Here is a 27883-nt window from a genome sequence, read left to right on the forward strand (position 1 = left end):
CCGTGTGCTTCGCCTCTCCTCCTCTTCCTCGGGGTTTCCTCCTCAGACCCAGCACCATGTTTCTGACGCGAGGTCGGTCGGTGTGTTTTCGGACCGGCTGGATGCTGTGAGCGGCAGGAAGCGGAGCCATACTCTCATCCTTCACTGAGTGCCTTTGTTCGGAGCAGCAGAACCACAGCAGCAGCAGCAGCAGCAGCATGGATCTGTCCTTCATGGCCGCGCAGGTCGGTGGCTGTTCTGAACTTTCCTTTAATTAGTCGGCTCTCTGATTGAATGGGTGTGGCTGGTCAGCAGGTCAGAGCGCGCGCACTTTACCAGCCTTCCGGTTTTCATCCTGCTCAGCTCAGACGGAAACAGTTCGTCTATTAATAACACCGGTATTATTTTTGCTATTTTTATAATATTGAGAGCAGATTCCTCTGAAAGTTCATCAGGTTTCTGTTCGCTTCGGTCCAGACAAAATATTTCTGAGGAGCAACAGCGTTTTAATACTGTCTAATGTTCCTGTTTCTTCTTCTGAGGGGGTAATTAGGCTAAATCATATCACCGTAATTGGTGCGAAAATAATAATTCCTGTTTTGTATAATAATGCTATTCATGTTGCATCTCGTTTGGAGGAAGATGAGGAGCTTCTGCTGTGCTGACGTTTCTAAACCACCGTGTCGGTTTGTTTCCTTTCATGAAATCCCTCAGAAAGTGTCAGAGGAAACTGTTTTTTTTTCAGTTTGATTCCCCTTCTTCACCTGTTGCTGCACACTGTCAGTCAGCTGGCCCAAATAAAGTCCCTCCATGTTTCCTCTTTTGTTTACATGAAAAGCAGATATGGATGTTCAGAAATATTTAGTTGAGAAAAACAAACTTTAATGATGCAGAAACTAGAGCACCTTCCATCTGAATGGAAGGTGCTTAATTTTGCAGCTGCATAATTTTGCAGTTTTTCCTTTGTCAGAACTGCAGCTCTCAATAACTCTGGTAGAAATTCACCAAATAATCGATCCATGTTTGCTTTGTTTTGCTACATAAATCTTTGAAAACATTATTCTGGTTTGTCTTCTGCAGGTTTTGTTTTAGCATTTAAAGTTTAATTGAAGCCACAGAGACTCATTCATTTAGCTCAGACACAGAGAAAAGCTGAAATATGTCCAAACATGCAGGCAGCTACAACTACAGGCTGACTACCAGAGCAGATAGCTTCACTAATTACGCAATGAAAAATATTCTACAGTTACAACTACTACAAAATTATTGAGAATTTAATTTAATCTCTTTGTTAAAATCAAAATATCAAAGGTTTGAGATATTAAACTTTTAAAATTCAATATCTTGAACCTGATTTGTCTGCCTCTCCTACCGGGTCGTTTCTGTTTTCAGGTTTGTTTCCATTAGTGCCTGGTTTCATCCTCCGTCCTGCCAGCGGTTTGCTTCGCTCCAGACTTTCTCCATGCAGCTATTAAGGAGCTCATTGCATTATGTTTTTCTGCTCAGGGCTTTTCTGAAGGGCCACACGCTCAGAAATCTTTCCTTAAATCAAGGCCGTCTAAATGGAAATGCATCGGGGCGTGGGCTCATCTGAGAACAGAGATGTTCTGCTGGAAGCAGGAAGGAGAGCTGGGTAAACACTCTGCTTCCTGCACGAAGGACAGAGACTCTCATGAAAACTTTGAGAAACATTTGAACAAATATAACTTTCAGTCATGTTCTCTTGGATAATTTAAACAGAAACAGGTGAATCTGAAACCTGCAGGCAACCAAAACAAGATGGAGGTGATAATCAATCATGACTGATTATTTGTTTTCCACGAAGAACTAAAGGAAACAAACAGACTCTTCTGCAGATATAGTTGCTCTTGAATTGAAAATCAACAAAACATTGTAACTTTTTGACAGTTAGAAAGGAGAAAAGTTTTAAATACTGAAAAATAAAGACTTGCAGAGTCAGGAAGGCAGCAGGACATGGAGCTGGTGGGAAGAGAATAAACAAAACAGAACCAGGAGCTTAAATACTGAACCAGGATGGAGTCTGACAGGAACCACACCGCAAATATCTCAGTACACTTGGAATAAGATAAAACTAACTTACAGGAAACTTTTCAGCAAGAAATGGGAGCTTTTCTAAAGTCAATAATCCCTTAATACTGACTAACAAGTTCTAGTTTCACTGGGAGATTATTTCACCTACAACATGGCAAAATGTTTTGGTACAAGTGAAATAATCTTCCAGTGGAACTTTGTCATTTTGAGAGAGCCAGACTTTTAGAGAATAACAGGAAGGCTATAAGTCTATACAGATGATTAAAGGACATCCTCTTATAACACACTTCTTAACATTCTTACAGATGGATCAAAATCAGAGCAAAGAGCATCATTTCTTTCATTTCATGTTATTTTTTAAAGGATCATAGTTTATTCACTAATTTTACACAGAAGGAATTTAAAGATGATATTAAATTACAACATAATATTATATTTAGCTGCAAACAGAACCACAGTGTAGGTGCTCAACAAACTGAAGCATTTATTATTGCAACCCAAACAGCTGATTAAATGCTGACTGGTAGCAGAGGAAGCTGTTTGTTTTTTACCTCTGGATGAACTTAAACACACAAATATTATTATTTTCCTCCCATAGCTCTGCAGTTTTCAAAAATGAGGCATCGGGTTTACTGAAGGTCCAAACTGCTTCACAGCTGGTCGCTGCTGCGGCTCATTAAAGATGAAACCTCAGTGGCCAAAAGCAGAAGAGTTCAAAACCAGTTCAGCTTCCCTTACCTGGAGGTGAGCGCCTCCTTTCCTGTTTGGTTTAAATGTTAAAGACTCGGCTGGCTCTGCTCTGCTCCTCTTCTCTGTTTTAAGAGCCACTTCTGAAAAATCATTCTGATTTTATGCACAGGAGGTTTCTGACTCTAGAAGCGTGATTGTATGTTTCCCCTGAATATAACGCAGAAATCAAACCGATCTATAAGCTTCAGATCCCTGCAGTCTGACGACATGCAGAGGTTTCCTCTCTGACATGAAATCAGACTAAATCTGATGTCTTCCTTCAGTCTTTCCACATATTGTTCCTGTTCTGTGATGTGAACCGTCTTTCCTGCATTATGATGCTGCCACCGCCATGCAGCTGTTCTCAGGCTGCTAGCTTCTCTCTTCTTCCTCATTATAGCCAAATATTTCAAACTTAGCCTCATCAAACCACAGGACGAGTCGGTAAACAGATTTTATACGGTTCTTTGGGAGTTCTGGCCTCTTCCTGTCTGATTGGCTTTTCTGCTCATTTTAGTCTAAAACCCTTTTTGCTGATTAATCTTCTGTTCATCTCTGGACACAGAACTGAACTGGATGGTTTGATTGTTGGACATTTCTGGTTAAACTTGAATATAATTGTTTAGATGAACAGAAGCTTCAGGTTTTCTGCAGCTTTTCTCCTCCTGGTATCTTTGCTGATTCCTCTGGATTTTGCCACACAAGGACAGTTTGAGGGATTACCTTGAAATTTAGCTAAAGGTGCATTTTTCTCAGATTTAGTAAGAAAAGAAAAGTTTTCAACTTTATCATGAATAAAACACATATTGTTGAATTTCCCAGCAGTTTCTAATTTTGTAATAATTTCCTGGTAGATTTCTGGTTTGGATATTCAGTTTTCAGCTGAATCCTTGGTGGTTTCTTAGTTTAGGATTTTTTTTCTGCTCATTTCATTTTGTTTCTGTATCTGTTCACCTGATCTTGATGCCTATTTGATTTGTTTACATCACAATGAAAAAAAAAACAATCAAAAAAGCCAAAAATCAAAATTCAGAGATGAGAAATGACGACTTTAACTGGAGGATGTTTCCTTCCTGGCGGCCCAGAAAATTTCACAGCTTTTTTGACATTGAAATAATTTCTTTGCTGAGGGGTTTTATGCCCAGACGTCACTTTAAAAAAAGAGTTTCTGCCTTAACTTCTTTTATTGATTTTCTTCCTGCTAGTAATGAAGAACCAGATCATTGCTGCTGTGGTTTACTCCAGCTTCTAGTACATTTAAATCTATTTGAAATGAAAATCTCTTTTCTGAAAATAATCATGCAGTTAAAGTTGGGAGCATGCATCATGTGCGTCCTGCTGCAGACCAAAGCTGACTGTTGTTTGGCTCTTTTATCACAGAAACCTGGGGAAATACTGTTTGTACAATATGTTTGTGTAATAATTTTCCTTTGGTATTAATGCCTCAGTAGTTAAAAATAAAAGACGTCATTCATTAGGCTGTAAGCTGCGCTGTGAAACGAGGCCTGATGGGTGACAGTCACTGCGGATGCTCAGCTGAACCCAACAAGGCAAATTATTCTTTACCTTTCAATTAGACTTCATCCTCTGGGGATGAAGACTTTAATGTTTCTGTTCTGTCTGCTGTCTTTTGTAAAGCTGCTTGACCTCTGAGTGTATGCTGAAATCAGATGGATGCAGAAATGGTAGAAACAGAAACAGGAGACAAACCGTCACCGGATCTGAGTCCAGCAGAGAAGCTTTAGGATTTGGTGAAACGGGATTTTAACTCTAAATTTAATCTGAGGTTAACATTTCATCCTCAGCAGCTTCCACGCATTAAAGCTTCGACTCACGATCTATTTATCAAAACCGTAAAATAAATGGCTCTGTGAGCTTCTGTTATCTCTGTGTAAAGTGCAGAGCCGTTGACTGGATGGAGACGGGAGCTTCGTGTTTCAGACCTAGTGGAGATTAACTCTGGTGTGTTCTGGACAGGACTCGTTTCCATTCTGGGTTCCTGCCAGACTCAGCCTGGCGGTGTTTCCTGTCCAGATCAGGCTGCCTGGCAGCTCTGGACGTCTGCTTGTTTCTCACACAATGTGAGACATCCATCAGCATCTTGTCGCTTCCAGTCATGTGAAGAAATCAGGACACTCCATTACATATTCAGAACTTTCTGAGAAAATGTTCACATAATACATATTTTTTAAATTACAGTTAAACACCCAAACTATTTATTTCATTACGTAAATGACCAGAAACTTCTGTATTGTAAGATGAAAAGGTTCCTTTGGATCCATGTCTTGGTCCAGTTGGTGGACTTACTGCCGTGTTTCGGATCATCGTCCTGTTACAGGACCCAGTTCTGGTTCTGATTTTATTTTTACAGATGGTTTCTCACCTTCTCTCTGATTCCCAGCAGACAGTGAGGTTCTGCAGACCCAACCATGACACTTCCACTTCCATGCTTCAATGCTAACTCCTGGAAGGCAGTCTGTGGTCGGGGCCCGATGTGTCCTCTGTTCTGGTGTCCAAATAATCCAAATAATTCAGGTTTAGGCTAAACAGCCTAAACCTGTTTTTAGGTTTGTGCATTTCTTCTGGGGTCAAAGAAAGCAGACAAGAGTAAATGGAGGATTATGGAGGTGATGCTTGTCTCCATCTGAACTTCCAGCTAACTTTGGGAACCCTGAGGGGGAACTGGCAAGACCACTTTGTGTTTTCTACTTTGATGCCAAGTTTCATCTTGAAACAGAAAGTCCTTGAGGGCCGGTGCCAGCTGAGTAGATGATTAAAGGTAGTGAGACACAGAGACAGGCTGCAGGCTCAATAAGATTTGTTTGTGCACCACTGCCGCCTCGTATGAAGGCAGAATACAGAAAAGCGAGTTCAGTAGTTCACAAATGAGATTATTTTCTCGCTAAGCAGTCTTTCTGAAAGATCAGCCGGGCTAAAGCCTAAATCATGACCGCCTTTGTTCTCGGCTGCAGAAAAATATTGAATTACATAATCACATTATCTTCTCACAATGTGTTTATGCCTCGACTGACCCCTTTAAAGACCTCCTGGTCCCGGTAATTGGAGGTTATTTGAAGAGAGCAATAATGGAGCTGCAGCCTTTTCATCTTTAGGAGTTCATTTCCCCTCAGGCCAGCGTTCGCTACAAACATCTTTTTATGAAAGCTGTTGTCTTGACAAACTTAACATCCACCCTGATTTTCAAGTCGTCTTCCTCTTTTATGACCCTGAAGAGCTTCAGGCTGAGAAAATATCCGTGTATGCCAAAGGAGAGCGAGATCGTCACTGAAAAGGCAGAGAACAACCCTGAAAGTGACTGAAGAGGAAAACATGCAGCCGTTGTTGTTCTGCTGCTTCACTTCATGACCAGTTACAAACTGGATCCCAGTGCTCCCAGTCCGTGCTTGGCCTTCCATTCAGTCCCGTGTTTTTAAATTCCCAAACAGACGATGGAGCGTCTGCTAATGAAAGTTTTCCCGCTTCGTTTCGTCTGAATCCGTCTGGGGATAAATGAGTCGGTTTCTTCTGAAAATAACCAGCAGGTTTCCCGTCTGCGCGTTGATCCGGGCCTCAGAGCCGCTCTGCCTCCAGGAACGGGTCGTGTTAGGCTTCCTGTTTCACGTCGCTACTGAAACGTCCGGTTCACCATCGCTCTGTTGGAATGCTTCATTTTTTAATGTCTTCTAACACAATACTTCACCATGTAGGGTTCAGAGGTCATGGACGTCCAGCTTGACCTTTACAACCTGAAGTCCTTTCATGTTGCTGTCCTTCATAATTCTTGAATGATTTGCTTGTTGAGTCGTAGCGTTGAGGAACCTGATGGGCTGAACATGCAGGCAGAACCGTCTGAACTGGGATTCAAACCCAACAGTGAGCAGCTGACGCCTGCAGGCTGCTGCTTTTACTCAACTAGACGTTTTTTAAAGGGCAGAATTTTAATAATTCATTTTATTTGTTGTTTTGTTTATTTATTTTGGATACTTCAAACAAGTTCTAGGGTTAAATGTTTGTTAGAAATTAAAGTTTATGGAGAGTTATAGAGATTGTACTTGTATTATTACACCATTATATTACTTGAAAATGGTCTGAAAACATAATCATTTATCTCAGTAACCTTTGAACTGATTTATTGTTAAAACTTTGAAACAGTTTGTGAAACCTTTAAACTGAAAACTTCTCTGGATTTTCTCCTACAGTCGATGGAAATCTGCCAGGATTTGCTCGCGGTTCATTTGTCTCTGATTCAGGATAACTGACCAGCAGCAGCAGAGTCCAGTTAATGGACCGGAACAGAAACCCTCAGTTTCTCTGCTCTGTGAATTTGGTGGTCAGATTTCTCTGCCAATCTTTTGCACCTCAGTGACTTCGTGTTGCACAAAGTCCTGCGATGATTGAAACGGAGAGCAGAGGAGGAAAGTATGAAGCAGTAACATCTGCTGCAGTCTGCACCATGTTCCTTGTTACACTGGCATTAATATCTGAATTATGCATAATGATGTGTATAATTTATTATTGACTCATTGAGAGATGATTTTCAGATTTTCTGAAGCTGTTAGTGATCAGATCCTGGAGGTTAGAGGAGCAGAGAGTTGAACCTGTCAGGCTGCAGGTGATTCTGAAGACGCCGTCGTTGATCTTCATCATATTTCCTGACGCCCTCCATGATTACTGATGAACAAGTCGGCAGATCCAGGCTGTTGTTAGACTCTTCCTCCGCTTTCAACATTTCTACGACCTGCAATGTCAGAAATCATTTGTTGTAGATCATAAATTTAAACATGCTGTCCATTTTATATATTGTTTTATTTCAGTGTAACTTCTTTGTCTTTTGATTGACTCCTGGAGAAAATCCTGCTTTTACAGTCTCAGCGTGACGTTGGGTTTGATGATCAGGACGGTTCCCAAAGCAGATCAGACAGACGCTTTCCCTCTGATTCCACTTATTTATTACTGGATTTATTTTCAGGGAGCTGATGCTGTGCAGCACTGCACTGCAAAAACACAAAATCTTACCAAGTATTATTGTCTAGTTTCTACAGCAAATATGCCAAAGACTAAAGAGAAAAATCTGACGCCTCCATCTTGTTTCCATCTGGTGAAGAAGGAAGTTGCTCTCAGCGTCTTCAGAGGTTTTTGTGTCGTTTCCTTCAGTGGTTCTTGGTGCAGCGCCCCCACAGGCCAGGAGGGGAACAGGTTGGTTTGACTCAGAACCACAGCAGCTGGAGGTGGAGCGGGTGATGAAGTTCTGGTTCCAGTAGAACCGGGTCGACCGGACCATCAGGAGGAAAACTCTATTGTTCTCTAATGAACCTGTGAGGTTTTCACAGAACAGCTGAATTTCTGCTCAGATTAAATTACACCTCTAATTCTGAAGCCAGTCGGTTCCACAGGATTTTATTCAGGGGTGTCAGGGTAAAGCGAGGTCAACACTTTGCCACACTTTTAAGATTTTGTGAAACCTTTAAACTATTCCTATTTTTGCACGGCAACATGAAGCAGTCTGTCTCATAGTAAATTTCTGCCACTTTCACCTGAAAAAGCTTTGAAATATTCGATCTTCCTGCTGGACGGATCCCAGCAGAACCGCCACCCTAATGCTCCCTCTTCAGCGCCGCTCTCTCCTCTCTGTCTGTAGTTCTGCTTCTTTCCACCATCAGATTTATAGAAGCTGTTATTTTTCCAACAGGCTGCAGCTTTTTATGATATTGAACTCAAGACAAATCAGAATGTTCCTCTCATTTCAGGCGCATGCAACTTTAATGCTCATCTGATGAATCAGGCACTTACAGTTGAGTCAGTTACATTACGTATGGAAATCATTGGGAATGGCTGCTGTTATGCATGAGTGGAAGAGGAGTACAGCAGCTTTGATTTTCTTTTTCTACATCTTTAATTTTTTACGATGGCACTCGGAGTTGTGAATCAGTTCACAAGTTGGATTTCAGAGTCCTGCTTGCAGAAGTTATTACGGGTCGAACCGTTGATGTTGCTCTGAGCTTCCCTGAGTAAAGCTTCTCTATAGAAGATTTTAAAACCTTTCAATTGTTTGATTGTTTCTTTCACTGCAAACAGACTCTGTGATGGGATTATGTGTTATTAAACATGATGTTATTATGCTGGCTGCATATTTCGGGGCCTGTTTGTAAGAATTGCATAACCCTGCAGCATTTGTTGCTGGAATCTGTTTAACCAGCCAGGTAATGCAAACACATTCATACTCCATTCTAATTTTGAGACAATTTCTCTTCATTAGATTTGAGTTCTGTTTGGCTGCAGCAGAAAAAGCTTCTTGAATAAAATCTGCTTGCCGTAATATGAGGCTGACAGTCTCAGCGATCCATTTATTCATATCACAGACTGATGGACAGAAGGCGTGGGGTAATAAACATGAGCCTCGTGTTTTCCTTCTAAATAATCTGTGCACAGATTGGCTGTTTTTGCATTTTGTCACATTTTCTGTAAGCGGCTGTTGGTCCAAACGGTGGCTAACGCTAACACACGGTGATGTCAGCGTCCATCCAGAGGGACTGGCTGCTGGACGCTTCCTGAGATCTGTGCTCTAACTAGGCCAACATGACACATGTGTGACAAATTCATGACACCGACCCGACCGGCCTCGTCCTGCAGGGGAAACACACACAGCCTGAGACAGCGAGCGCTGGAGCGGCCGGCCCACCGATTTATCCTCACAGCTGCTGACCAGCTCAAGGTTCTTCACTGAGTCGGTTAAAAAGTTCTGGATGGATTTCAAAGAGTTCACACCTCCTGAACCGTGAAACTACAAACATCCATCTGAAGTGTAGCTGGGCCTTGTCTTCATAAACTGCCTAACTAATCAGAGTCCAGCCAACTCTGGAGGAGCTGCAGAAACTTCAGCTCAGGTTGATAAGACAAATAAAAGAATCCAGATTTAACCATGCACACCAGGAAGCAATTAAATCATCAGCTGATCAGTGTTAATTCATGGTCACCATGGCAACAACACTGAAAAAGCGAAGAAACGCTATTTCATGGAGGCAGACGTTGATGTGAAGGAGAGAGTCGACAAAATATTATTTTTGGTAGCCATAGAGACGGCGCAACAAATAAACGTTGCAGACTGCCATCGGTACTTTAGGAGGCGTCTGGCACGCTGGGGTTAAAGGTCATAACACTGCTGCGTTCTGGGGTCAGGACCCGACTCCTGATGGGGGAGCCACCGCCCCCTGCAGGTCATAGAGGAGGAGTGCATCAGATCAGGCCTGAAAACGTTTGAACTTCCTTCCTGATTCTTATATTTGCAAAATCTTCAAACAGATTTTGGAAGTTTGCTGGAAGATTTAAAATTCTGCAGCGAAACGCAAAGAGGTTTCACTGCAGTATTTATATTTATGTTAAGTTAAATTATTTAATATGAAGTGTCCTTATTAAAGCTTTTGCTCATCAGCAGAAGCATAAATAACTCGGCTGTTTTGAATGATTATGATTAAAGTTTGATTATGGATGGAAATTAAACATGTGAGGAATTATGTTGCAGTTTGTCTTCAGTTCCTGATCTGCCAGGTTCCTGTGTCTCCTCCTCGTTTGCTGAGGGATCAGACTTTCTCCCAACAAGCTTGTTGTTTATAGATCCCAACCTGTGGTTGGAAGGTTTCAGGTTTTGTGCTTCTGCTGCGTTTTGAAATGAAACTCCTGGATTTTATGGCGAACTGGTGAGAAGAAATGGTTCAAATAAGGACAAAACCCCCAGAAAAGGAGCAAATACTTTTCCACAGAACCGTATTTCCATCACAGCAGCTTCCTGTCGGGTATAAATTGAATCCATGTTTAAGTTCCTGTCATCCTCTCAGTTTCTGTTTCCCCCGATCTCGTCGTTTTTCTGTCTAATGGCTGCTGGCTGCCACCGGAGCTCTCCTGGGCCCCCGTGATTAATTATCTCCCCTGGTCGTTGTGAGGAGTCCTGCAGGCGCGTCTCACTTTCATTTGCTTACACTAATCCTGGGGCTTTTCAATTACAGCTGCTACAGTTTCTCCTTCATTCCAGAGGAAGCGTTCAGGAGGCAGGGCATGAATCAATATGATGAGAAAATCAATGTGGTTCATTATCAACATGTCATGAATAAATGCAGGAATCCTTGATGGCTGTTTCTGTGTTATTATCAAAACTGACCTTATTTAATAAGTCAGCTCTTCTTAATGTGAGGATTAAATATTGTATAAAAGTCAGATTTATTTGGTCACACGCCATCAGATCATTTGCTGAGCCTGTTTAGGATTTTCTATTGTAAGAAAACTAAACAAATAAGACAAACATTCAAAGATATCTCAACTATTTGGTAACCAAAAACCCAATAACAAACATTACTTTTTACTTTTAAAGATCAAAGATTGCGTTATTATTTCCATATTTCCATGCATCTGATAATCAGAAAAATTTGACTTTCTTAAATAAAATAGTATTTCAGATTCTGGTCCATTCGATAATAAAAACAGGAAAAAGTTTCACTGATATTTTTCCCAGATGGAAGTTTGTGCTCATTAAATAAAATCCTTATTAAGGGTTTTTGCAGGCAGTCATGAGAGCATGTTGTGTAAATATGCAACGACTGACTTTGCAAGTTGCTGTGGTGGTTGAAAATTATAATTAGGAATGCAAATATTAATATAACCACAGGAGGAAACCTGATGCTGAGGAAGGCAGTAATTAATGGGACATGATATTAAGAGAAGAGCAGCAGATGAATGAAAATCACAATCTGCTTCCAGAACATCTTTGGTTTGTGAGAACAATTTTCTAAAGACGCTAAACAGAGAAATGTCTGATGATTAAGAAATATGACTGAGGAGAAGAAGACCTGGAGAAAACTCAAGAGCAGACATGATAAAGTCCTGAACGGATCCACTCTGAACAGATCCACTCTGAACGGATCCACTCCACTCTGAACGGATCCACTCTGAACAGATCCACTCTGAACGGATCCACTCCACTCTGAACGGATCCACTCTGAACGGATCCACTCCACTCTGAACGGATCCACTCTGAACAGATCCACTCTGAACGGATCCACTCCACTCTGAACGGATCCACTCTGAACAGATCCACTCTGAACAGATCCACTCTGAACGGATCCACTCCACTCTGAACGGATCCACTCTGAACGGATCCACTCCACTCTGAACGGATCCACTCTGAACAGATCCACTCTGAACAGATCCACTCTGAACGGATCCACTCCACTCTGAACGGATCCACTCCACTCTGAACGGATCCACTCTGAACGGATCCACTCCACTCTGAACGGATCTGGAGTTCATGGAGAATCGTGATTTCTGGTGTTTCTGTTCATGTGATATTAATGCTGTAATATCAATTTAAATGACATTTTTCTTCCTCTTCTATCATCAGTGGTGAGCGCTCGTCCACAAACTAGCTAATAATAAAGCTAATTTTTTAATTAGTGCTTTATTTAACTATAAAACCGTTTAGCACTCTTAGCTTCCCTTAAATGTATTTTCCCATCTAAATTTTAATAATTTATGGAGGTTTTATAAACTTTTATTTGAATAAAGTTCAACATTTGTGTTGAAGTTTTGTTTATTGACAGACATTTAAATTCATGCTCTTATTTTGAAGTGAAGACTATTCACCCAGTAGAGAAATAAACATAAATACAATATTTAAGAACATTATAGAAGATGTAATTTATAATGTCAAAATGAAACTGGTTCTCCAGGGTTGTGGTATTTTAAGGGCAGATATCATTTGGACTGACGTTAGCTTCTGCTAACAGTGTGTTGTGAAGCGCTTTAGCATTAGCGTAATGTTGATGACGAGCGCTTTAGCATTAGCGTAATGTTGATGACGAGCGTTTTAGCATTAGCGTAATGTTGATGACGAGCGCTTTAGGATTAGCGTAATGTTGATGACGAGCGTTTTAGGATTAGCGTAATGTTGATGACGAGCGCTTTAGCATTAGCGTAATGTTGATGACGAGCGCTTTAGGATTAGCGTAATGTTGATGACGAGCGCTTTAGCATTAGCGTAATGTTGATGACGAGCGTTTTAGCATTAGCGTAATGTTGATGACGAGCGTTTTAGCATTAGCGTAATGTTGATGACGAGCGCTTTAGCATTAGCGTAATGTTGATGACGAGCGTTTTAGCATTAGCGTAATGTTGATGACGAGCGTTTTAGCATTAGCGTAATGTTGATGACGAGCGCTTTAGGATTAGCGTAATGTTGATGACGAGCGTTTTAGCATTAGCGTAATGTTGATGACGAGCGTTTTAGCATTAGCGTAATGTTGATGACGAGCGTTTTAGCATTAGCGTAATGTTGATGACGAGCGTTTTAGCATTAGCGTAATGTTGATGACGAGCGCTTTAGCATTAGCGTAATGTTGATGACGAGCGTTTTAGCATTAGCGTAATGTTGATGACGAGCGTTTTAGCATTAGCGTAATGTTGATGACGAGCGCTTTAGGATTAGCGTAATGTTGATGACGAGCGTTTTAGCATTAGCGTAATGTTGATGACGAGCGTTTTAGCATTAGCGTAATGTTGATGACGAGCGTTTTAGCATTAGCGTAATGTTGATGACGAGCGTTTTAGGATTAGCGTAATGTTGATGACGAGCGCTTTAGCATTAGCGTAATGTTGATGACGAGCGCTTTAGGATTAGCGTAATGTTGATGACGAGCGCTTTAGCATTAGCATAATGTTGATGACGAGCGTTTTAGCATTAGCGTAATGTTGATGACGAGCGTTTTAGCATTAGCGTAATGTTGATGACGAGCGTTTTAGCATTAGCGTAATGTTGATGACGAGCGTTTTAGCATTAGCGTAATGTTGATGACGAGCGTTTTAGCATTAGCGTAATGATGATGACGAGCGTTTTAGCATTAGCGTAATGATGATGAAGAGCGTTTTAGCATTAGTGCAGCTAACATGTTAGCTCGCGGTTCCCAGCGCAGGATTCCTCCACATGTCTGAGCTTCTGTCTCTAAAGCATCATAAAAATCATCAGTCAGTGAAAATCCTCTCATCTGCTCTGGTTTCCCAGCATGCAGAGCAGGAATCTCAAATCAGATTCCAGTTTTGTCTTTACGTCACTTCAGAACCTCCATTAGATCACAGCTGAACTGAACCTGCATGTGTCATGGAACCGAACCGAGGCCGAGCTTCAGGTCAGGAACTGATGCTGAACGGATCGGAGGTTTTTACTGGAGTTAAACTGAACGTACAGTAAATAAAACCTTTAAGCTGCTGGAGAACTGGAGCAGCAGCGAGGCTTGGCTACTGGTTCTGCTTTCAATCCGTCCTGCTGCTTTTCATGTTGGATGTTTGGAACTCTCTTTAAATCTTCATGATCATTCTTAGAAGCAGGAATTCAGGTCAGCTTTGCTGCATAATCCAAATCCTCACCTGAGTGTGGAACAGAAGGAAGGAGTGAGCAGCTGAACCGGCGCTGAAGTCCAAACGACCAGGAGGACGGAGACAAACACGGACCGGCAGAACCATCAGGCTGGATGAAGAACATGGAGCCACAGAGCGCTCCATGTTCGGGTCTCTGGACGGAGACAGGAACAAAGAGCGGCCTGTGTGAACCGTTTAGTAGCTTTCTGAATCAGAAAACAAACTTTAATATTCTCCATGATTAACTGAAACAACAATAGAATATATTATTAGCCAAATTATCAACCTCCACATTCAGCATTTCAAATGGTTAAGATGACCAAATATAGCTGCATTTTACCCTCCATGTTTTTAAGAAGACCTTTCCATCGTCCTCTCCGCTCTGACCATGAGTCACAATAATGAGACAGGAAATAACTTCAGGTCCAGGTTCAGTCCAGAGAGAAACATGAACCGGAGTTATTGCTCATTCGTGTTATTAGAAAAGTATAATAAGTTTTTCTCCGTCACACCAAACTTCTGCTGCTCTGACAGATTGATCGAGGCGTCAGGAGAAAATCACTCAGGCTGGTCTTGTTCTATTGAGTAATAAGATTTATTTAAAAATGCTGCTGGCCGCTGAGACTGGAGGAAAATCAATGGAGCCGTAAATCTGCCTGGTAACCAGAAGCTTCAACACCTCAGACTGAGAGAAAAGATTTACGACACGAGGAGTTCAACCTTCAACCTCTGCTCACTGAAAGGCCAACTCTGTTGTTTTCCTCATTATCTTCTTTTTTAATGGTTTAGATTCTGTTTATCTGCTTTGCTGGTCTGTGAAGCCAGTAGATGAAGCTTTATGTTATGAATGTGGCCATTTTCTTAGGGTCGACGCTGAAGTGACTGATGGAGGTTTGGGACATGAACGTTTCATCGCTGCGTCTGCATCACAACAGACAAACTTTGCTGAAGTTCAGGGAGACATTTGGGAATCTGTTGTAAACATCCAGCTGCTCTGCTGGAGAGAAAACTGAAGCTAAATCTCATTACCGTCGGTACCGGAGCAGGAAGTGAAGCCACGCAGGTTTCTGCTCTCTGTGGCCACATTAAAGCGTCAGCCAATCAGCAGAGAGCACACTGCTACCAGCTGGCGCCGCTAAAGCTAATCACTGTTGGGTCAAAGCAATGCAGAACACAACAGAACCACTGAGTTCTGGATCGCTGAGACTTCTGCCTTTTCTGTTCGCCTCATGTCATAAAACATTTTAATCCAATTAAAACTGCATAAATATTATCTACATCTGGTCAGAGGAGGAGGCATTTACTTTTTTTAATGACTTTTAGGATAATTTTAACTTTTACTTGAGTAATATTTCTGGATTTTCTACCCACTGAATGAAAACAAACATGTTTTAAGCAAAAATTCACCAGACACAACATGAAATGACTGATCATTTGTACTCAATACTCAGCAGACGTTTTACCTACAGTAAGTAATTTAGTCATTTCCTGGACGTTACTTTCTACTTTTACTTGAGTAAAAATATGTTGAAGTATTTCTACTCGTAATGAGTTTAGGTGTTTAGTCCTCTGCCTGTAGACAGGACGCAGCAGGCCGTCTTTCCCTTTTCTTCCACTTGTTGCCCCGGCAACATCTGCGTACAGGAAACGTTTCCCACCAGGACTTCCTCTAAATGTTCTCCAGTAAATTCACTTTCACACAATCTGGTCTCCAGAAATATCAAAGCTGAACAATCAAATATTTATTTAGGTTTTGGGTTTGTTCTCATCCCAGAATCGGCCCAGTTTTATTCAGAGCACATCCCCCCTGCAGACGGCTCTCTGTGGACGACGAGTTACTAATAAATTAAACATAAATATGAAGAATGGAGACACGGCTGAAAGCATCAGCTGTCTGACGGGGTAAGAACCCCGAGGAGAGGCTCGTTGTTACCGCTCTGCTCATCGTCTCTGAGCAGATTGAAATGTAAGAATCAGATCGGCTCCATCCATCAGGCAGATTGATTTATGCTGCAGTGAATAAATATGTTGTTATAAAACAGTTTGAAGATCAGCTGCAGTCTGAGACCCTGAAGGCTGAAAAGTTTAAATGAGTGAGTTCTGAAGCTACTGATTGATTTTTACATTGATGTCTTGATTGAAGAAGATGAAGCTGTATGCTTTTTTTTTTTCAACGGGGGCCTTGGCCCCCCGGCTCCCCCACTGGGGGGCGCCACTGCCCAGGTTGTCCCAAATTGTTTAAAAGTTCATTTTAGTGAATGTAAATTTCTGATCTCATTTAATCTCATCCATAAATCTGTAACTGTGCGTGGTTCAGTTGGTAATCAAGGTATTCTAATCAGGAACTGATCATTTCCCATGATGCTTTGCTGCAGTTTGAAGTCGTCGATCTGAGCTGCCTGCTGTAAATTCAGTTTCTCGATACTCTGAAGCAATAAAATAAGGAGCTTTATTTTATTTTTAACATATTTTTAAGATTCAGGCTGAGTTTGAACATCTTGAGCGTCAGAAAGGTTTTGATTTCGTTGCTGTATTTTCAGTTTGATGTCTTTACTGCCGGCGCTGCGGATCCCCGCTGACCTTGAACGTTGCGTGTCTGTGTGTGTAAGAGGCAGAAATGTTGTGACATGGTGAACTAATCAGCACTTCCTGAGCCTGAGTGAGGAGCCGAGCTACTTCCTGTCTGCCTCCATCAGGCTCATCAGAGCAGCAGCTTTCTCTTCATCTGTAACATCGGAATATTTTCTAACCATAAAACTTTCCTAGAATACAAACTTTTCATCAGCTTTAATTAGAACAACTAAAAATAAAAGGTTAAAGTGAATGACAATATGTCTAATAAATAAGTTTCCCTGTTTGCTTTGAACACCTGAATTAAAATAAATGAATAACCAGATATATTGGGAATCATCTCTAAATTAATTTTTATTTGAGTTAGGGGAAATGAGAGGTTTGTCTCTTCCTTCATTTCTTTAGAAGCTCATTAAAGTTTAAATCTCAGTTTTACTGAAACTTTAGTTTCCAGGCTTGATAATCAGAGTTTTAGGTTTTTTATTCTCGATTTGTCACATTAAAAAATAATTTTAAAAGTTTTTTGTTTTTTTTTAGAGCCAGGATCAAATTCAACCCAGAATACTTTTAAAACTGATAAATAATTATTTCCAGTATGCTCATATAAAATATGAAGAGAAGGAAAAAACAGCCAAGCCAGATTTAGAAATAAAAAATTTACGTCTTTTTCAGCAGTAAATGTTTTTAAGTTTAATTTTCTACAGCAAATTGAAATAGTTCAGGATTAAATTTGGGGATTAAATTAGATTTTTACTCACCAGTTTCTGTTTGTCTGATATAAGTTAAGCTCCTTTTCTTTAAAGGCCTGTTTATATTTATAACAGGGTAAATAAATATGATATAGATTATTTTTCTAAACAGTATAAAGCAACTTTTTGTTGTTTTTGGGTGATAAATTAAATATTAAATTAACAACACAAAACAAACTGTAAAACCTGAAGGACACAGAAAGATGAAACCTTGTTTCTTTACTCCAACATGTTTTCTTCTTCTCACCTGGATGTCAGGGTTTCGGCTGGTTGCTCAGTTTTCCATAAATCCTCTCTGTTCTGTCGTCTTTCTGTGCAACAGGAAATCTGTTTCATCCCTCCGTCGTTTCATCGGAGCTTTAACTGGATAATGAAAACAAGAAGCTGTTGAGTTTTACCTGCTGGCTGCATGATGGACGTCTGTTTAAAGTGATACATAAATGAGAAAATAATTCAGACACACGGTTAAAGATTAGATTGGAAGAAATCTCCAGGAGTGTAAAGTTTAAGTGATGAGCTCAGACCCGGTTCTGAGCAGAACATCAGAACCTGGTTCTGCTCTGCTGCTTCTGAGTGAAAATCTCAGAGGAAACATTTTTCATTTCTTTCTCCATCAGATGTTTTACATCCTGCTTGGCTGAAATTACTTTCTGTTTTCCTTTCACACTTCAGCGCTCGCATCACAAACAGCATTTTGATTAATTGAAGTGAGCGACCGTCCATGGCTGAAGAAATCAGGCCGTTCCAAAGTGAAAACGGTTATTTAGAAGAGACCATGACAACATAGAGAGATGTTCTACCAAAGAAAAGGTTTGGTAAACCTCTAACTTATTATTAATGCTAGAAGCGTTAAGTGAGTGAAGGTGGAGAAAAACGTCATCCGGCTGTCAGCTGGTTGCTGATTGGTGCGGCCGGTTCCTCCTCCTCCATCCCTGCACTCAGTGCCAGATGGTCCATCAGATCTGGCCTGTTTGCTGATCTAAGAGCTACAAACACAGTGATGTAAACAGGCTCACCTGGCTGGAGGTGTTCCTGCTCCGCAGCTTCTCCACTCCTGGTTTCTGTCTGTCCGGTCCTGCAGGCGAAACAATCCCCAGTAAAACCGTCTCTGCTGAGTAAACAGCTACTTCCTGTTAAAAGTCTGCTTAACCTTTTGTGGTTTTCATTTTGGGCTCAGAATGAATTATCAGTGTTACACAAACTATCTGTGTTTCCATTACAAACTTTGCCAATTTTCTGCTAAGGCGCGAAAAAAGCCTGAGCGGCTTTGAGAGGCAGCGCTAACAGATCATCTTCAATAAAAGCTATGTGGAAAAATCAAACTTAGTTTGATTTATTTTACTGGTTCTGCTGTGTTTCATAAAGACTTTGCCTAAAATCTAATCAAGTTGAATCTTTTTGTGCCTCCAGATCCCAGTCATGACTGGGGCCTTCATGGACTCCTCACCCAACGACGACTACAGCGGCGAGCATTCGCTCTTCAACTCTTCGGCGAGCGTCAACGCGGCGGCCTCGGCCGCCTCGGTGCACGGCCAGCCGGACGAGCAGCAGTCCATGTCCAGCGATGCCATCTGGCTGTGGATCGCCATCATTGCCACTATAGGGAACATCGTGGTGGTGGGCGTCGTCTACGCCTGCACCTTCTGATAGACGAGCTGCACCAACTCTGCAGTCATCCAGACGGTTTTTATGTGTGGAAACATAACGAGGCTCTGCAGAACCAACATCCTCCATGTCTGAACTGACCTTCCTCTGCTTCTCACCGGGTTTGTTTAGCTGTTTTAGATCCGCTGACGTTCCAGAGGTCTGATTCGTGACAGTGATGTGTTGACTTCCAGCTTTCTTCGTTGAACAGGAAGGCTGGTTTTTCTCAACGAGTCTCTTTAGCTGAAGATGTTTATGATTAAGAAGATGGTTATTAACTTTATGTTTCTTTGTCCTGTTAGTTATTTTACTTAAATGTATTTTGTGTGTTTTTTCCTGAACAGCAGCTTTCTAGTCACTAGAAAAAGATTAAATTTTGTCCAAATTCTGGTTAAATCTTAAGCATCCATGAAACAACCAGAACCCCGTGGAAACGGGTCTGGACTAACCCAGAACCCCGTGGAAACGGGTCTGGACTAACCCAGTGTTTCTCCAGGAGGACGAGATGCTGGACACTGAATGAGCTTCCAGTCGGCGCTGAGCTGCTGCTCCACATTTCAGAACCTAAAGCTGTTCTGATGGCCCGGTCGACCCGGTTCTATAGGAACCAAAACTCCAGCATCTGCTCCTCCTCCAGCTGCTATGGTTCTGTTTGGCGTTCACATATGAATTTGAACCGAACCAGAGTTCCCTTTAACCCAACCAGACCGAGGCTTGGAGGACCAGAGGTCAGAGGTCGATTAGCGTTCAGACCTCTCCAACCGGACTGGACTTTCTACGTAAACGGACTGCAGTCGGGTTAAAGTGGACTGAACCGGGCTGGAAGGAGCCCAGGCTTGGAACTCAAGCTGATCCAGAACCTTCTGGTGGTTCTGGACTCCTGCGAACATCACTGGGTTCTGGAGGCTGAGCCGACAGGATCCAGCCGATCAGGGCAGCAGGAAGGTCATGTTTCCATGTCAACAGAACTGGATCCAGCAGCAGGGCGACCAGCTGATTTCTAACACTTCTGACCGAGAGGAGAGAAAAATACCAACTAAAAACCCAACAGAACATGTTTGTTCACTGCCAGCTGAAATACTGAAGCATCCGTCACTTTACAGCCACGAGCATCCATAAATAAGAATATTTCACTACGGTTTTTAGTTAAGATTTGCAGTTTTAGGTGAAAAATAATTAGAAGCACAAGTCAAACTAAAATCTTTGAAACTAATTTTTACTAAATGATGTTAGAAATGTGTTGAACTGAAGAGACGTGAAGAAGTAAGAAGGGAAATGAATTAGAGCGTATTTAATGTAAAATTGAAATAAAACCAGATGTTTAAGGAAAACCTTTCTCCATGTCAGGACTCGGTTCTGACTTGTTGCAGATTAAATGAGTTTTTGAGATTCACCTCTGACTTCACTGGAGCCTGACTGAGTAAAACTGGGTCAGAGCAGCAAATCCGTCCAGGTCAGCAAAACGAGTGGAGGATCATCAATACAAACCTCAGACTCCATCCATCACAACATTTATATTTGGAACACAAAAATGTTTTACTCAGCAGAGAAACGTAGTAAAACTCTGCAGCTCCTTCAGGTTTCCTGCTCTACTGCTGCAGCTGCAGGAGGCCAAGCATAAAGTTTCTGTTGAAGTGATTATTGTTATTATTTAAAAGATTCAGAAAAGATTCCACATGTGGACCAGAAATGCAATAATGAGAAATATCTCTGACCCCTCATGTAATAAGTGAAGCAGCAGTGAGTCCCAACGTTTCTCTGTCCCAAATCAAACATTAATTAACCTGCAGGCAGAAGCAACTTCTGCTTCGCTCAGAGGAAATGTAATAATCTGATGAACATCTGAGCTGTGAGGTTTGGATCTTTGTTTTCTGAAGTCTGTACTTAGCTTAAAGCAGAAGCTGCCGGGTCCAACAGTCCTGCTTATCGTCTCACATCATCTGATTCTGGTTCCTGGAGAAAAACACACAGTAGCTGTTAGACTAACGTCTCCATCATATAGAGATATAAGCTGATGGTGGAAACACTGCACTTGTTCAAATATTCATTTACAGGAAGCGTCATGGATTACTGTGTCTGTTATATCATGTAAAGACAGTTTATATAAATGTGTCTATAATAATGTGTTAAATATGCGAGTACTTTTACATGTTTAAAGAAAGACTTTTAAATCTGGTTATTTTTATTAAATGGTTGTGGTAGAAATATTTAGACTGTAAACCACAAACATGATGCTCTTTTTGTAAAGACGTAATGTTACTAATAAAGTTTCTGTATTAATGTAAACAGGATTTCCTTGTTGATTAAATGAACGTTGTAGATATTTAATGTTACTGAAATCATTGGTCAGCAGATGAACACAGTCAGAATCTGAGACCAGTTTGACCCGATGATGCTCAGACGACCTTGACCTGAAGGTCAAACGGTTCATCCTGACAGAGGAACCCATCCTGCTGGGCAGGATCTCCTCTGTTCTACTCGATCTTACGGCTGTTGTGGAACAAACGGGAAGGCTGCTGCAGTTTACAGGCAAACTAGAGAACAAATGATTTCACACGACACTCTGGATGAACGTCTGCAGGCCTGAAGTTGGAACTAAGGAATCTTTATGTGTAAATTGATATTAGTCTGAAGCATTCAGGATGCAGAAGTAGCTGAAGCAATTTTTAATTCTCACTGATAACCAATGATCAGACGTTTGGAGACAATTTTTTTATGAAGAAACTTTGATTTTCTAGCCTTCCAGTTTGTCATTAAGTGTTTAAATTAGGAGAAGATGTGACATTATAGCAGTCGCTAGGAATATTTTCAAACAGACAAAATCATTAAGCAGTTTAGCCATTAGCATGGTTAGCGCAGCGGTCTCGATGTGAGTAAAAGACCTTGCTGTTTGTTTAGCCTTCCTGTTATCTGCTCTCTCTCAGCCATGGACATGTTTTACATTTTAAATAGTTTCTTAAATCTCTTGGGTTTTCTCTGACTTGATTTTACACTCTAAAATATCATCCTATGTTGCCTTCACTGACTGGATAAATATACGATTTTTCAGTTTCAAATCGGTGGGTCACCACTTGGTGCTGATTCAAGCTGAAAACTGGCTGGTAGTCTCTCCACTAACAACAAACATCTAACAGTGTTGGCTGAAGCTCCGTTTGCTCCTCACTGTGCTTCCTCACCCTCCTCTTCCTCACTGCTCCTTCGGTTCCTGTTTTCTTTGCCTGGTCTGAACATCTGTAATCTGCACACATCTGTTTGTTCATTAATATTCAGTTTATTTAGGGCTATAAATAGAGGGGATAAAAAATTAGACACCACTTTGTGTTTTCTGGTTGTAAAATGACTGAAAACTTTTCTACATCCGTTCCCACCTGGAGGTTTGAATCAGCTGCATTAGAGCCGGTGACGTCCGTGGGAAGCTCACCAGACGGATGGAGCTCAGATCCACGATGAGCAGCTGCCACCAGCAGCCAACAGGCCGCTGTTCTCGCCTCCTGATGCTGCAGACAAAAGGGCAAGAAAAGCCAGAGATGAAGGGAAGATCTCAGCGGGCTGCTGCCATGGTGATAGCAGAACGTAAGAGGATTTTTTTTCCAGCGCTCATCTCTGAAACTTTACCGTCTCTCCTCCTCCTGTGGTTTTTCTCTTTCCTCAAACTAGTTTTTGCATTAAAAGATTTTTGTCCGTTAAGCTAATGTTCATGAAGCTTGTGATCTTATTTAATCATCTACATAAAGATAAGAATCACATTCTGCTAATGAGATCCAGCCTCCACAGAGGGTCAGACAGGATTAAAACTGTTATTAACATTTCATAGAGAAAAGAAAACCGGCTCTCTGTCTCGCTGAGGTTTCCTCCTGCCTCGTCTCGTCTGGTTGGTGAATCCATAGTGTGACAGTGAACAGAGAGCATTAATGCCATCCCGGGGGCTCCACCGCCCCCTGCTGCTGCCACCGCCGCCTCTCACTACGCTTCATTACTCTCTCTACATAATGGCAGCTCTGCATTTAGAAGGACGGCCGCTGCTGGTTTCACTTAGGAGCATCGTTGAGGGAAGACACAGACTTTCTCTCTGTCAAAAACAGAAACCAAAAGTTTCCCAGCCTGACTTCCCAGGTAGACGATAAGAGAAGTTATGGGAGTTAGAAAAATGATCTAAGTTCATTTACTTGTGAGTTTATTTGAAAGGTTATGTTTTCATATTATTATTTTGTTTGATGTTTACGTGACTCCTTTTTTTCTGTGAAACAGTTTTACAGCGATTCGTCGCGTCTGCTTTCAATTCTCCTTTCTGCAGAAAAGACAATGATGACTGGTCTGAATCTTTGCTAGATAGGAATTAAATAAACCTATCAATGGGGCTGCTGAGCCTTGATATGCCACCTGTAGGAAAACCTGAACCATCTAAATGAGTTTTACATTCGTCTTGGTCTCATGAAGCTGAAGCAGAAAGAGACACAAAGCTTTTAACGCAGCTTAAACAGACGCTTGGTGTCCAGCTGCTGCCCAGTTAAACCTGCTGGTTTCATTGTTAACTCAGCTGCTGCACAGAAACATCCAAACACTTGATTAAAGTCAAACCTTAACAACAGAGATTTCTTTAAACAGCAACTTTTCACCAAAGCAAACAAAATCCCAGGCTGCCGTCCTGAAGCTAATATCTACGCTAGTAAATGTTTAGTAATAAAATGGCGCCTGTTTAAGGTAATATACTTTTTATAAAACATAATACATATTTTACTTGCAATGAATATTGACACAGTTGAATTTAGTCCAGTGGGTGCAGGGCGTCAGAGCAGCCAACCGTTTATAAAGTTTACTCACCACTGGAACGACACACAAAACGAGAGATTATTAGATTCTTTTTTTTCAATTATTTAGCATTTTTGTGGTTAAATTAAAAAAATACTTAATTGTTCACAAAGGGAAATTAAATAAAAGCAGAAATGAAAATAATAGAAACATGCTATTAAACAGTAAAAATGGTTGAAAAATAACATTTTCCTGGTTCTGGAGGAAAATCGATGCACATTTACGGGAGGAGGTTTGATATGGACTCAATTCAAAACAAATAGATTTATTCTCATCCAAACTCATCAGAATTTTAGATATGTGTTTATTTTATTATATGTTGTTTTTCATCTTAATGCAGTGAAAAAATCGGCGAGACAGAAAACATGATAAACATCATCACATCATCGGAGTCTTAGTTTTTCTCCTCACAGATAATAAATCCATGAGGAGATTTATTATGTGAGACCTGGATGACTCTTTCATCCAGGTCATATCATATTAAACATATTCATAACGCGGAGCTCTCTACTGGTCTGGTTACTGGTGAGGTTGGCAGATAAAAACTTTACTGGCTGCTGCATCAGATGGAGGTTTAATTTCAGCTCAGTGATGTTCCTGTTTACAACAGCAGGGGGAGCCAGAGTGGCATGTTAATAACATGTTAGTTATTACAACCAAACTCAGCAAAACCACCGAATTATTTAAATGATAACATAAAACTGAGCACCAGGTTCTCACTGTGGCGGGTTTTACCAACTGTTACTCCTGCTCAGTAATGGATGGGAATCAGCGGCCTGTTGCCATGGAGACTGAAATGTTTTGCTCCCGTTGTCTGAGAGACAGAGAGAGAGAGGGAGAGAGAGAGAAAAGGGAGAGACAGAGAGAGAGAGGGACTCCGGGGACTAAAGGAGGGAGAGACAGGGCCGAACAGATGGAGAGAAAATGCCAGGATGACAGAGAGACTCGGACTGATTCAAGTCGTTTTCTGCTCAGTCATGTTTAAAATGTTATTTATAGTTTATGATGGAGGAAAGGTTTGAATAAACAGAAACAAGCTGGTTAAAAATAAAATATCTGCTTTCACAAAACCATATAAGAGCTGTTATGGTCTAATATGGGATCAATGGAAACCAATTTATTTTCAGTAACTTAATCTTTTTTTAAACTTTGCAGACATTTCCTGAAGTTTCCTCTGGGTTTGTTTAGTGGTTGCAGGGTGCGATATGAGCTCTGGCCAGTAGAGGGACCCACAGGTCTGTTTTATTTACAGCCGCTAATTTAATGTTCATGTGAATATCAATAATAATTGTAGCATATAGAGCAATAAGAATGAGATGAGTGCACCACAAAGTTACATTACAGAGTTTAAATGATCACACAGGAGGATAAATACAGAACTCATTACAGTTATTAATAATAAAAGGTGAACCTGCATAGAAACTCATAATCTCACACACAAAAAACACATTTTATTTCTACAAAATCTCTTGTTAACATTTACTCTCAATTAAATAAAATTTTGATTCATGATCTACTTCATATCAAAGTGTTATTTTAGGGATGATGCATGCTGGGTAATAATGTAGGAGTGGAAATACTTTCAAACCTTTTATCTCTGGTTGGTGTTTCTCCAGCCCTGCCTGCGTGTTGCATGTGTCTCTGCTGCAGAACTGCATGACCTGCTCTGCATGACGTCCAGATCTGCTCTGCATGACGTCCAGATCTGCTCTGCATGACGTCCAGATCTGCTCTGCATGACGTCCAGATCTGCTCTGCATGACGTCCAGATCTGCTCTGCATGACGTCCAGATCTGCTCTGCATGACGTCCAGATCTGCTCTGCATGACGTCCAGATCTGCTGAATCCTTTCCTCACTTTATTCAGGTCAGACAGGAAACTCCTAAAACACAGAGAAACTGATCCAGACCATAAAACGTTTCCTGCTGCTCTTAGTTGAATTTTTCATCTTTCTTTTCTTAATGTTTTCAATATTCTTGTTTTATTTTTCTCCCCTGTATATTCTTATTATTTCTGTTTTTATGAGCAGTACTTGGGTACAGCAGCTGTTTTGAATGGGATTTATAAATAAAGTTGAACTTAATCTTGAATGACAGACGGATCTGTCTGGGATTACATCCAGGAAACAGTTTGATGCTACTCTGCTTTATCACTTCTATTTCCTTAAGCTTCATCCAAATACGTCTTTTTATAAAAATGTTATGCTTCACATTATGTTTAGACTCAGTTTATATTTACATTTGAATGTTGCGTAATGTTTTTTTAAGTATCTAAGAACAGGAATTACAAGTTGCTTCAGCCTGAGAGTTCAAACTTTTTACCACAGCAACCAAAATGTTTTCTCTGTTTTCTCTTTAAATGTTTTCTCCGTTTTCTCTTTAAATGTTTTCTCCGTTTTCTGTCCCAGATGCTTCGTGTTGCTGAAAAACACAAACTGCAGGCTCTGCTAAGTTTCCTTCACCTCACCAGAGGTCAAAGATCATTCCAGAAGTTGTGCTTCAGATATTTTTTCTTCAACTTTTAATCTTTTTTTTCTGCTTAATTACATTTATTTTATGAAGGCAGAGTTTGAGTCATAACCACAGAAAGCCTGTAAGAAGCTTGAGGACAGAAAATTCTTTCCAAATCATCGAACTCCCACACACTTTTCTACTATAAACACTTTGAGCCAGAAATGCAAACTTTTAGCTTCGACTGTTGATGCAAACACGTCCATTTCTCTTCTTCCTCCTCAACGTCAGACTTTCTGGACTATCTGGACTATTTAAAAAGAAGAATGAAAACAACACGGTTCTGGGTTTAAGGTTAAAAATCTTTCATGTGTTGATGCCACTGATTTATTGGGTGACTCACACTGAGGTGCAGTAGTGGTTTCAGTCCTCCCTGCATCTAAACCCACATCTCTGTAAACTTTCACTTCTTCTCCATGCAGAGGCCCCGCTGTCAGAACCAGCTGTTGAAACAGTAAGTCGGGTTTTCAGGGCGAGCCGTGTCCTGTTGTCTGAAGCAGCCTGGGGTTCAGCAGGCGGCGGCGCGGCGGGGCTAATGGCCGACACGCCGCGCATCAACTAACTCTACAGACAGGCAGGAGGAGACAGGAAGTGAGCAGAATATTTCCAGACAGCGGCGGGCTCCGGGTCCAGACGCTCATGTTGTTCAGAACCGCCCCGGTTCTGAACAACCGGGGCGGTTCTGAACAGACAACAGCAGCAACAGGCTTGTGGTCGATTTTAACAGTGAGGAAGTTTCAACAGACAAAATGTCACAACGTTCAAACTCATAATGTTGTTTATCGCAGCTTTATTATTATTGTCTTTATTATGGATTTATTATGTTTATTATGGATTTATTGTCTTTATTATGGATTTATTATGTTTATTATGGATTTATTGTCTTTATTATGGATTTATTATGTTTATTATGGATTTATTGTCTTTATTATGGATTTATTATGTTTATTATGGATTTATTGTCTTTATTATGGATTTATTATGTTTATTATGGATTTATTGTCTTTATTATGGATTTATTATGTCCAGACATCGGATCAAAATGAAATCTGACCTTTTTGCTCACTGCCTGACCTGAAATCAGTTAGGACTGCTAAGATAATTTTTGTTCCTACATCTGTTTGGTTGTAAATGTGATAAGATTCATTATTGGCTCCCAGTAACAGTCAGTCACACTAACAAACAATAACATGTTGTGTTTTTCTAATGTCTCAGTTGTGCAGCTAATTCTTGTTTTTAATGATTCCTTGTCATATAATCTTATATTATATTTAAATTAATAGAACTGTTTCCATCAGAGTGAAGACATTCATCAAACAAAACGTTTCTTTTAGGAAACCGAGGAAAGGTCGACTAAGAAAAGGAGGAAACTGAATTTGCTCCAACACCAGGAGGTTCTTCCTGCAGCCTAATTGGACTGTTTATCTCCATGGAGACGCCCTG

General features: G+C 40.8%; 1 protein-coding gene and 2 long non-coding RNA genes across 6 annotated transcripts in view; 1 reads left to right on the forward strand and 2 right to left on the reverse strand.

The window, feature by feature from the left end:
• LOC114134577 (uncharacterized) overlaps positions 1 to 18889 on the reverse strand; it is a 33673-nt gene extending 14784 nt beyond the window's left edge. For 3 of the 4 annotated variants that reach the window (XR_003593409.1, XR_003593410.1, XR_003593411.1), the window contains exons 1-3: positions 18494 to 18889; positions 17725 to 17840; positions 7359 to 7498 (exon numbers count right to left, since the gene is read on the reverse strand). This is a non-coding gene — a long non-coding RNA (uncharacterized LOC114134577). Of the gene's footprint in view, positions 1 to 51; positions 204 to 7020; positions 7499 to 17724; positions 17841 to 18493 lie in introns of those variants that run through there. The other variant, XR_003593412.1, reaches the window with a different exon arrangement.
• Positions 88 to 21407, forward strand: LOC114134576 (uncharacterized protein C14orf132). The gene is made up of 2 exons (XM_028001271.1): positions 88 to 224; positions 18888 to 21407. The coding sequence occupies exons 1-2, from the start codon at positions 198 to 200 to the stop codon at positions 19122 to 19124; spliced, it is 264 nt and encodes an 87-aa protein (XP_027857072.1). The 5' UTR covers positions 88 to 197; the 3' UTR covers positions 19125 to 21407.
• LOC114134578 (uncharacterized) lies at positions 20107 to 27274 on the reverse strand. Its single transcript, XR_003593413.1, has 4 exons — positions 26784 to 27274; positions 25519 to 26681; positions 22490 to 22618; positions 20107 to 21074 (listed from the first exon to the last, which is right to left on the reverse strand). It is a non-coding gene; the product is annotated as an uncharacterized LOC114134578 (long non-coding RNA).
• Positions 27275 to 27883: the final 609 nt, after the last annotated feature.

Source organism: Xiphophorus couchianus, chromosome 19 (genome assembly GCF_001444195.1).
Source record: "Xiphophorus couchianus chromosome 19, X_couchianus-1.0, whole genome shotgun sequence".
Lineage (NCBI taxonomy): Eukaryota > Metazoa > Chordata > Actinopteri > Cyprinodontiformes > Poeciliidae > Xiphophorus > Xiphophorus couchianus.